The 10,427-nt window shown below is 43.8% G+C and overlaps 2 protein-coding genes across 2 annotated transcripts; one reads left to right on the plus strand and one right to left on the minus strand.

Annotated features, from left to right (window-relative positions):
- Window positions 1-1,092: 1,092 nt before the first annotated feature.
- On the minus strand, window positions 1,093-5,849 carry LOC307239706 (1-phosphatidylinositol phosphodiesterase; the record flags this gene model as incomplete). Its single annotated transcript, XM_080013232.1, has 4 exons — window positions 1,093-1,359; window positions 1,432-2,002; window positions 2,903-2,977; window positions 5,782-5,849. 4 exons carry the CDS (start codon window positions 5,847-5,849, stop codon window positions 1,093-1,095), a joined length of 981 nt encoding a protein of 326 aa, XP_079869358.1.
- A 1,960-nt stretch (window positions 5,850-7,809) lies between these two features.
- LOC307227648 (protein rapunzel-like) lies at window positions 7,810-9,949 on the plus strand. Its single transcript, XM_079997038.1, has 2 exons — window positions 7,810-7,876; window positions 8,874-9,949. Exon 2 carries the CDS (start codon window positions 8,912-8,914, stop codon window positions 9,614-9,616), a length of 705 nt encoding a protein of 234 aa, XP_079853164.1. The 5' UTR covers window positions 7,810-7,876; window positions 8,874-8,911; the 3' UTR covers window positions 9,617-9,949.
- Window positions 9,950-10,427: the final 478 nt, after the last annotated feature.

A 10,427-nucleotide genomic window follows, 5' to 3' on the forward strand; every position in this document is an offset into this window, starting at 1 on the left:
TCAGGATCATAATCATGAGTCGTTGGTACTGGTTGTACGTAGTGTGTACTCCCACCTGGCACTTTCTCCTCGATGCTTTTCATTTAATCAAGCTCCTGCTAAGAGCGTGCGTGCACCAACATGTCAACATCTTTTCACGTCCTCTGGTTTTCAGGCAGGATATGAAGACACGCCTCAAGAAAAGTAATTTCCACATTTCTTTAAATTGTTTTGCAAACACCCCATGTGTTTTCTTTATCAAGAGGATTATCTCCCATATCTTACGCAAAATGCATGGGTATGTTTTGCATTTTCCACTTTGAAGGTAATACTGAATTAAATTTTGTTTTTGTAACTTTTAGGAAATACAGACAATAAAGTGTCTATAAACAAAAAATGGACAGTGCTCTACAAAATAAACAAAAATATATAGGTCCAAAATATTTTTAACTTCATTGATATTTTGCCTATCCTCTCCTCAAACGTCTTCAAAATTCTCTTTCGAGTGAGGTTTTAGTTGCTTGAAGCAGACTTTACAGAGATAAACGATGAAAAACATCAAGTACCAAAACTTAATGTGTGATTTGCAAAGGAACAGTGACATCTTCTTCCCACCAAGAGTCAGCGTTTTTGTTGTGACTGTTTGCATATAAACGCCGCTCACCGTGATGTGTTTCTTTATCACTTGGAAACACAATTCTCTCATATCTGCATTAGAACTGGGGTAGTTGCAACATTTCATAGATAGGGCAGAGGGTTGCCAGTTTCACCAGCTTTATTTTTAGATTTGTTTTGAGACATGAATATTTATTGTTCTATATCTTCATTCATCATATGACCAAAACCTCAGTTCTATGTCTAGTTTTTTTTTTTTTTTGGGGGGGGTGCTATAACCAAGAAACATGACACGACATTGACATTGTTTGCTTGATTCATTCATTCTGTGATGTGACTGCTTGATCGATGTCTATCAGACCAGCTCCTATGGATGTCTTGAAATTTAAAAAACAACTAGACATAGAACATGGTGGATAAACAGTTTGACCTCATCACAGTTTTTAAATAATTTACATATGTCTCATATTTTCCAGGCTAGTCATTGTGTGCCCCCTCTTAGTTGAAGTCAATAATCATTTGAAGGAGTGGGGCAGCGGGGAAATCCATGGTAATGATTCCAAAGCGCAGGTTCTGCCCCATCTTAGCAGTCAAGTAGTCGTACAGTCTGGCATTGATGCGCTGAGCAACAGCATTGGGGAAGGCGAAGATGCCGGCTCCGCTGGCAAAGGTGAGGAAGATCTGGTCTTTTTTTCCTGCTGGAGCTGCCTCTAGATGTTCATGCACGCTCTGCCATTTCTCTGGCACATGCAGCAGAGTGGGAACCTAAAGGGAACAGAGGACTTGTAATCTCTGAACAACATTTTGGTTCAAGTTTAAAAAAAAAACATCCTTTACCTTCCAGTCGTCAGCGATGTCAAGGGAGCCATAGCGCATTCCCAAGTCCGGTCCAGGAAAGTCTTGCAGCACAATGAGCTTCCCTCGGGCCTCGCCCATGGTGGGCATTAGCCGACTGTGCCACAGCATGCCCCAGCGTGCGTACCGGTGCACGTAGCTCACCACAGCACCGTAGATATCATAGGTCTGACTGACCTCCTCCTTCACACGCATCAGCACGGCCTCGCTGGGGTGCTCGTCCAGGAAGGCAGCAACACCCTCGAGCACTTGGCCAAAGTGGGCCCTCTGGTAGGACACGCCGTGGTGGATGGTCAGATTTCCCTTGACGTGACGCACACGGATGTCGAGAAAGCGAACGCCTGCACGGAGCTGGGAAGCAAGGGTCCAGGACTGGCATTCAGCGAGGGCCCCGCCAAACAGCGCCATGGTGTTGTGGGTGCCAGGCATGGTCACCTCAGACAGCGGCCAGCTGTCTGGGACGCTTGACATCCAGGAGGGGGTGAGGAACTCAGGGCTGGATGTGTCATCGTAGTCAGGTCTTTGAATGACGCTGACGCCTAAACCAATCGCTCTTACCGGTAGAAAAAAAGTAAATTAAAATAGAGAAACTTGGTAAAAAAAATTCTGCATTTCATCATCATTCATTTATTCCTTTGTCATGTTTTTCAAAATCCAGGATGCATGCACCTTTAGCCTGTATCCTTCTAAATCTTGTATCAAACCTGTGCAAAACCATATGCGGATGATTTCAGATTTTCCTGTCTTTTCCAAAGAATAGATACAATTAATCTAATACTTCAGTAAAGTGTGCTGACCATCTCAGGTTGCCAGGTTGTAATTGCCAATACATTGAAATGTAATGTATGTTGTGATGGAAATTACAAAGTGTTAGGATTTATTTATAGAATTGTATTTATCTGTTCTATATAATCCGCCTCTCTATACTGTATCTGTGTGTGTGTGTGTGTGTGTGTGTGTGTGTGTGTGTGTGTGTGTGTGTGTGTGTGTGTGTGTGTGAGGTTAATCTAGGTCAAACTCTCATTGGATATGTGTGTGTGTGTGTGTGTGTGTGTGTGTTTAAGACCAATGTTGTGTGTTTACAACCTGGAATGTTAATGGCAGTGTAAAAACTGCATCGAGATAAATTCTTCTTACGAAAGGAGCTAAGTATTTATATGCAGGGGTGCAATAAAATAATCCTTGGGATATCCTATTTGGAGATAATGGGAGGTGTCCATTACCGATGGGCTTGGTATGTGAACAGTTCAGATAAAGGTTACAGAGAAAGGTATAAACGTGGCTCTCTGTTATCCCTTGTTTGAACATTTATTAAAGTAGCAAAGTGAATTTCCCCCACAATGTAAACACACAAGGAACCCTAAAAACTAGAAATGGAACTAGATGGCAAGTGCACGTCAGCCATGTCTTGAGGACTTTCTGGCTCAGGGGTGATGGTCCTTGACACACTCACCCTATGAGCAGCACCAGCTGTAGTAGCTTCCGTTTGACATCAATCATCCTGTTCTTGTTCCAGATCTGGCAAATTCTAGAAGAGCACAAATCAAGTAAACATGAGCTCATGTCAAACATATTTGAAATTGACCAATTACAATATTATAGGGTATGGTATTGAGAATTGTTAACAGATATTAAATCTGTTCCAAACTGCCTAATTGCCTGGAGTAGATGAGATGGATGTGGATGTGGACCAGATAGAAGCTTCTCGAACGGCATCACAAACGTTCTTACCCGCACTTTTTGACCCGACTACGCTGGTGCCTGAGATGCTTGTATGTTGTGAAAATGATAGGAAGTGGGTGATGCAGGAGAATCAGAAACAATCCTGCAAAAGGTAACATAACTAAAAACTATTGGAAGCAAAGGTGGCATAACTAAGGACATGTTAACACAACATTAAACCCCATGCCTGTATCGTAACTGTTGATGATCGTCGATAACAACGTATGTTGTTATGATCATTATTTAATTACGAACAGAAGTAGTAATTACACAGTAGTCCTTTTTTGCCACTCACTGTTATTGACAGCTTTTCATGATGCATTGCATATAATCATTGCCTTCAGCTTTACAAATACTGTACATAGTTACAAATGAAAACATGTGTTGACAATGACATTCACAAATAAAACAAGCAACATTCTATCAATATTCCAACTTTATCTATAATCTTGCATCATGGCCCCAAAGAATGCCCAAAGAATCAATAAATAGAGTTGATCTACTACATTTTGTACGACAGCACATACAGTGAGCGAGCACCTACACTGGAGGTGGGAACAATTCATTCCAGGCTGTGGTGTGAACTCAGCTCACCCTCTGGGACATTTCAATGGAGGGCTTAACCTCCCTAATCCCCCAAAAAACGAGAACCAGGAGATCATGAGTTCGCGGCTTCTGGTTTGGTTGTTTGAGTGTTGTTTACCTGAATCCGAATGTCAAGTCTTTAGCCAAGCAGCCTGAAAGATGGAGGGAGAGACGGAGGGTGAGGAGAGAGAGAGCGAGAGAGGGGGGGGGGGGAGAGAGAGAGAGAGAGAGAGAGAGAGAGAGAGGGAGAGAGAGGGAGAGAGAGAGCGGGGTGGGAGGGTGTCAATACAAATGACAGAGGCGGGAAACAGACCTAGGATGTCCAATCTGCTACGGAGGAGCCGCTGGGTTTTGACATTAGTGCATGCGTCTGTGTGTGTGTGTGTGTGTGTGTGTGTGTGTGTGTGTGTGTGTGTGTGTGTGTTTTTGTGTGTGTTGGGCAGGGTATTTGAACAATCTTTTTTCATTGTTATTACTGTTTGGAAACTACCATGCATATTAGATAGAAGGTGTGAATGGCTCCGGTTGAAAGAACATTAAGACAGAACTTCACTTAGACAAAGTTAAACATTTATCCATAATTTCTTACACAAACAGAATGAATGACTGGCATAAGTGAAAAATTCTACAGGTGGTCATTTTCCCATGGTGGTTCTTATCAGGGAGTGAAGGCCAAATAAAAGTATTCGCCTTAAATACAATTTTGTTCGCTTGTGTTTTGAGTTGAGGTTTGTTCCAAAGTATTAGGGTTTACATTGCTTCGCACAATTTGTGTGGTTTTAATATTAACAAAATATAAAAGTATTTTGTTAGTGTGTCCGAGGTGGAAAATTTTCCTCTGGGACATAAATGTTTCTAATCAGAGGAACAATTCCATTGGCCTCCCATGATGGCGCAGCATTTACATGCGAGCAGCATTTATATAGAGCTATTCTAGCCCAGATACACCCAGGGTGAGGATTGGAAGCTTTTCACTCTTTGGGCTCTGATAAATAATTACATATAGGCTATAATAGTGATTTTCTTTTGACTACTATGAACTATTGAGGAAAAACATTAGTAAGATAATAAAACACTTCATTCATTTGAAATTCCTGAGGAAGAAAAAAAACATGGTTAGTCTCAGAATTCTGAAATGAAGCTCAGATCTCAAATGAGTTCCCCATCGCAGGGACTGTGATCTACTCATGGGACTGATGGACGGATCATGTAATCCAATGAAGTCTCATTCACGGCGAATGGCAGAGGAAGTCACAACGATGTGCTTCCGCGTAAGAAGAATCCAATGTACGAGATTCTCAAATTCACAGCTTCTGTGATGGAGTTGGAAATAACATTTGTTGAATTTCTAGAAAATTGATACGTCTGTTTGAGTCACCTGGTGGGTTCGTGGCGTGACTGAATATTTGATAGGTTTCCTTTTCCGTCTGCGTCTGCAAAGACACAAAGATTTCCAAGCTGAAGGTTGGTGCACGAGAGCATGGTTGTTGACAAAAATGAAATGTTTCAACGTGTGGTTGATAATGTAATGCTCATCGGTAATTGTTTATTTTACTTTTTTTTGCTGCACAGATTTTATGCAGTTTGCAGAATATTTATGAGGATTGGGATTTATTTTCTTTGCACCAGCTGTGAAATAAAAGAACCAGCTGAGAGTCCTGTGTGGCCATCTGTCCTTCCTCCCAAAAGACACCACCAACTACAACAGAACACACGATCCGATGCACTTTTACACAGACTGTTCACCATTCGGGTTCCTAACTCGCACGAGTTGGAGTCACCATTTCCAGTACAATTTTGTGGAGGAGGAGCCGCTCTTCACTTTCCCCCTGTAGCACTCATCCAGCCGTTGCTAAACAGAGTGTGGTAGGACAACCTGTCACTGCGGCTGGTGGCTGTGTGTGGGTCTCTCATGGGAGCCTCCCCTCCAACAGGACCTAATCACGCAGGTGAATGGAGGTGCACGCAGCTGTACATCCAGGTGACCCACGCTGAGTACACGCTATATGTGCACTTGGCGCTCACGCCGGGTGGGGCGTCTGGTTGGCTGCGGTTGGGCGGGCCTCCCCCATGTGCAGGGCATGGGTGGGCATGGGAGTCCTACCGGCTCGCCTGCGGGGCGGACAGTTTGGGTGGGGTGTCGGTCTGTCACCGTGGGGCCAAGATCCGGGCCTGTGATCTGTGCCTTGTGCCGTGCCTTGGGTTCTGTGCCTGCGGCTGCGTCTTATGCCTGCACCTGGGGGTTGGTTGTATGTGTGCGCTCCTTGGTTGCGGGGTCTCCTCGTGCTCCCTGGGACTGTGTAATGCTCCTCGGGGCTGGGACTGGGGGTTGCTCCACGGCCCTCTGGCTTCTCTGGGGGCCCGGGGGGTCTTCTGTGGCCGCAGGGTGCTCGGGGCTTTCCTGCAGCTGTAGGGTGTCTACTCGGCTGCGGAGCTCGGGGGGCTTCGGGGCCCTTTCCCCTGCTTGAAGGCACCACGACATAATACAGACCTTCTACACCAGTACCAATGGGGAAAAGTCGTGTACACTCACCGGTGGACATCTTACACGCACGCACGCACGCACACACACACACACACACACACACACCCACACATACACACACACACACATACAGGCGGTCCCATAACACACACACACACACACACACACACCTGCTCTGAGTGCACCCCAGCACCCTCCTGGTTGCATTCCTCTCCTTTCCTCCCTCATTTACTGCCATAACAATGACAGGAAGAGGCCAGTTATAGTTCCAGTTTTCCTGGACCTAATTTACTGTTTAGGTCCAGGAAAACTGGCAGTGCTCCTCCTGTTCCTACTTAGATAGCGGTCCTGCTGCTGGGTTGTTGTCCTCCAATGGCCCCCTCCACGTGGTTTCCTCCTCCATGCTCTTGACACTGTGCTGGGAGACACAGCAAACCTTCTTGCCACAGCGTGCATTGATGTACCATCCTGGATGAGCTGCACTACCTGAGCAAATTCTGTGGGTTGCAGACACCGCCTCACGCTCCCTCTAGTGGTGAGGGCACTGGCAAAATGAAAAAGTGACCAAAAATCAGCTAGAAAAGATGAGGACAGGGAAATGGTCTCTCACCACCACCTGCAGAACCAGTCCTTTATAGGGGTTGTCTTGCTCATTGCCTCTCATTTCCACCTGTTGTCTGTTCCATTTGCACAACAGCAGGTTAAATGGATTCACAATCAGTGTTGCTTCCTAACTGGACAGGTTGATATCCCAGAAGTGTGATTGACTTGGAGTTACATTGTAATGATTATGTGTTCCCTTTATTTTTTTGAGCAGTGTAGTTGGACTCTTCCTGATCGGTCTGATTTATTTCAAGATTCAAGATTCAAGAGGTTTATTTTTTATATTTATACATTTTTAATTATTGAGCGGGAACATAGAAATGTATAGGTCATACAAAAATCACAGTATTTAACACGACATTCAAATGTGATTTTATACCAAAGGTGTATTGATGTGAATTTGAGTGCATAGCCATAGAGTGGTCGTTTCAAACAATGTTTGTCTGTAGCAACGCAATAATAATGAACAGTAATATTAATAATGAATAATAGCAATAATAGCCTTTAATTGTAGGGCACCTTTCACATACAACATACAACTCAAGTGCTTTATATTGATATAAGACAAACAAATAGAAGTAGTAGTAGTAAGGCAGTAGGAGTGATAGTAGTAATAATAATAATAATAATAATAATAATAATAATAATAATAATAATAATAATAAAGAAAAAAGCAAACAAGCAACAAGCATTTAATAAAAAATAAGTAAATATATTATGAATATTCCAATTATGAATACAGGTTCAGGTCCTATTTTTCTGCTCCAGTGCCACATTCATCTGTTAAAGCACACAGGCTATGACGTGAGCAAAACAACGCGCAGTGGACCCGCCCTTCCTGTGCATCTCCTGCAGCCTTCCTTCCGGCCTTTGCCCCGCCCCCTAACCAATCAGCACCAGGGGAACAGGCGCTACTCCCTGGTGTGCCCATATTTGGCACAAAGGGGCGGTACCTATTTGACCGAGGGAGGAAATGGTGGAAAGGAAAGTGTGACAGTGGAGCCAGAGAAGCGTTCGCTGTTTAAAGCTCAGGTAAGGTGATCCCAGTCGAACGAGAGTTCTGGGCTTTGGGTTGCGCTGGTTGAGGGCTGTTCGATCCTGCGTTGGGGCCACACGTGGTATGGACAAAAGAAACGAGAACTAGTCCATATTGATTGATGGAATAGGACTGGGGATGAGGAAATGAGGAAATGAGTCTCATATCGAGTCTCATATCAAATCAAATGCTGTTAGTTACGCATTAAATGAGTCAAACTAATATTTTTTTATTAAGGTCATTTGGATTGTTGTTTACGGCGGATTAAAGATTTTAATGTACAGCAGTCAATTTGTTGTGTGCATATATATTGTTTTTTACGTTTGTGTGAAGGACACACCCACTGCTGCTGAGGAGTTTTGCAGCAACGGTGATGATAAACGTCACATCTCTTGTGTTCAAGCCAACTGGATTTGTTGGTCAAAATAAACAATAGTGTACTGTTGAGCTATAATTGCATTTCTACTAAATTGCATGAGCCTACTCTGACAACTCACTTCAAATCAGCTACAGTTAACAATATAAAATAAAATAAAAAATAGTCATCCAGCTTTGTTATTGGTTTAAAAAAAACAATACATACGGTACATCTCACGATCTAGAAGAAAGCATTTTGTTTTGTTCTTGTTTCCTTCTTGAGGAACTTTGAACCTTTCGTGCTGTATTCTGTTGTTTGGTACAACTTATGGGTGTCGGGAATTAGGATGAAAGCTGACACTGACCGCAACATGGTGAAGGTGCAACTTGAGTTAGGCTCAGCTCAGTTTCCCCTCGTAACACTAGAAACAAAAATACAATAGTGTAATAGTGTCCCTGAAAACAATCGTTCTGGAATGCTCCCTCACTCCTTCCCTACCTAGAAAATGTAAAAGCTGACGATATCTAAAAAGATGCCACCTTCATCTTGAAATGTCACACAAGGGGATACAATGCAAATGATTAGTTTTGTTTTAATCTGTACAGATATTTACCAATAACCATTCACTCCTACAGATCTTTGAGTGAGGCAGAGGAGCAGATACGCAGCAGCCATGGCTGACGCCGCACAGATAAAGAAGTCAGTGGCCACGGTGCTGTTGTGTGTGGAGAAGGTGTCCTCGTTCGCCTCTTCCATCGACCCTCTCTTCGGCATCGTCACGTCCCTGGTCAGCGTGGTGCGCAAGGGCCTGCTCGATGACGAGTCCCACGAATTGGACAAGGATTTCCAGGCCATCAATGACAAACTGGAGACCATTTCGAAAAGAAATCAACAGAGCTTGAGTCAGATCAAAGCCGACGAGGTGAAGGAGCTCTTCTGCAAGCACGAGGATTACATCAGGCACCAGTACGCCGCTTTCAACAGCATGGTGACCCTGGCGAGGAAGGATCCAACGGCAGCGCAGCGGCACATGGATAACTTTAAGAACATTTATGAACGAGACAAGAGTGACCATAGTCTGAATGTGTACTACCGGGGCGTGATGGGTACCGGCTCCCTGTTCGGAAGGCCCCTGCTGAACGTCTACCTGGAGCACTGCAATGCTGACCGGCAGATTATGGAACACCACTGTTCTCACCTGGGTCACCTCTTCCAAATCGGCCTCATCACCCTTATGGCCTACACGGCCGTGACACTGGATGACGAGGACGAGGTTCGGGAGAAGTGGGCCAAAAGGGTGCAGGACATCCAGATGAAAATGCAGGAGGTTCTGAACAAATGCAACAAGGAGAGCCCACCTAGTCCTAGACTGAAGTGAGGGAATGGAGCGCTGTTTGGAGAAGGTCCACACATTCAACCTTCGATCTACTATCTCACTTTTGATCCAAGACAACCATCCAATCATGTAATTCATAGATACACGTGTGTGTGTGTGTATATGCATAGTGTATGTAGGAACGACTGTGTGTGTGCGTATATATACACAGTAATTACCAAATAAAGGTAATTTTATTTGTTTGCATATTTAGGTTGCATGACACTCGTTGCGTAACTTTGGTGATTATATGATCTGTACCTAAGCTTTTCAAAAATTTTATTTAAAGGTACAATATGTAACTTTTCTGCATTAAAATGTCTACAAATGACTAGACCTGTTATATATTTGTTTGAGTTGTGTACTAACATTATCCAAAATGTTTCTTAATAGTTTTAAAACCCAGAGACATCCGTAATTTTAATGTAACGTTAATGTTGGTAACGGACCGCTTCATTAGGTCGCATGTCATGGCGTCTATGACCTTTACCTCATCTACTCGTGTAACTTTTGGGGCAACACGGGAGCACCGGATTTGACGCCAGAGCTCGGCGTAATTGTCCATAACTCCATTATTGTTTATATTACTGGAGGAGCACGATTATTTATTGCGGTTTGCTGCGCGTTCTGTCGCGGAAACAGTTCCTGCACCGCGCACGCGTGACAAATGAAGACTACAATTCCCATGATCCCACGCCACTTCTGACGTCATCAGACCCCATCTTGTTTGTTATTGTTTTGATTGAGAGACACCTAGCGGCAGAAGTTACATATAACTGCCTCATGTTACCTGCAATACCATTCAAGATTCAAG

This window comes from Zeus faber (genome assembly GCF_960531495.2).
Source record: "Zeus faber genome assembly, chromosome: 1".
In the NCBI taxonomy this organism is placed as follows: Eukaryota; Metazoa; Chordata; class Actinopteri; order Zeiformes; family Zeidae; genus Zeus; species Zeus faber.

Bases quoted from the DNA above. Each gene is read 5' to 3' on its own strand.
- LOC307227648 (XM_079997038.1), top strand. From the start codon at position 8,912: ATGGCTGACGCCGCACAGATAAAGAAGTCAGTGGCCACGGTGCTGTTG.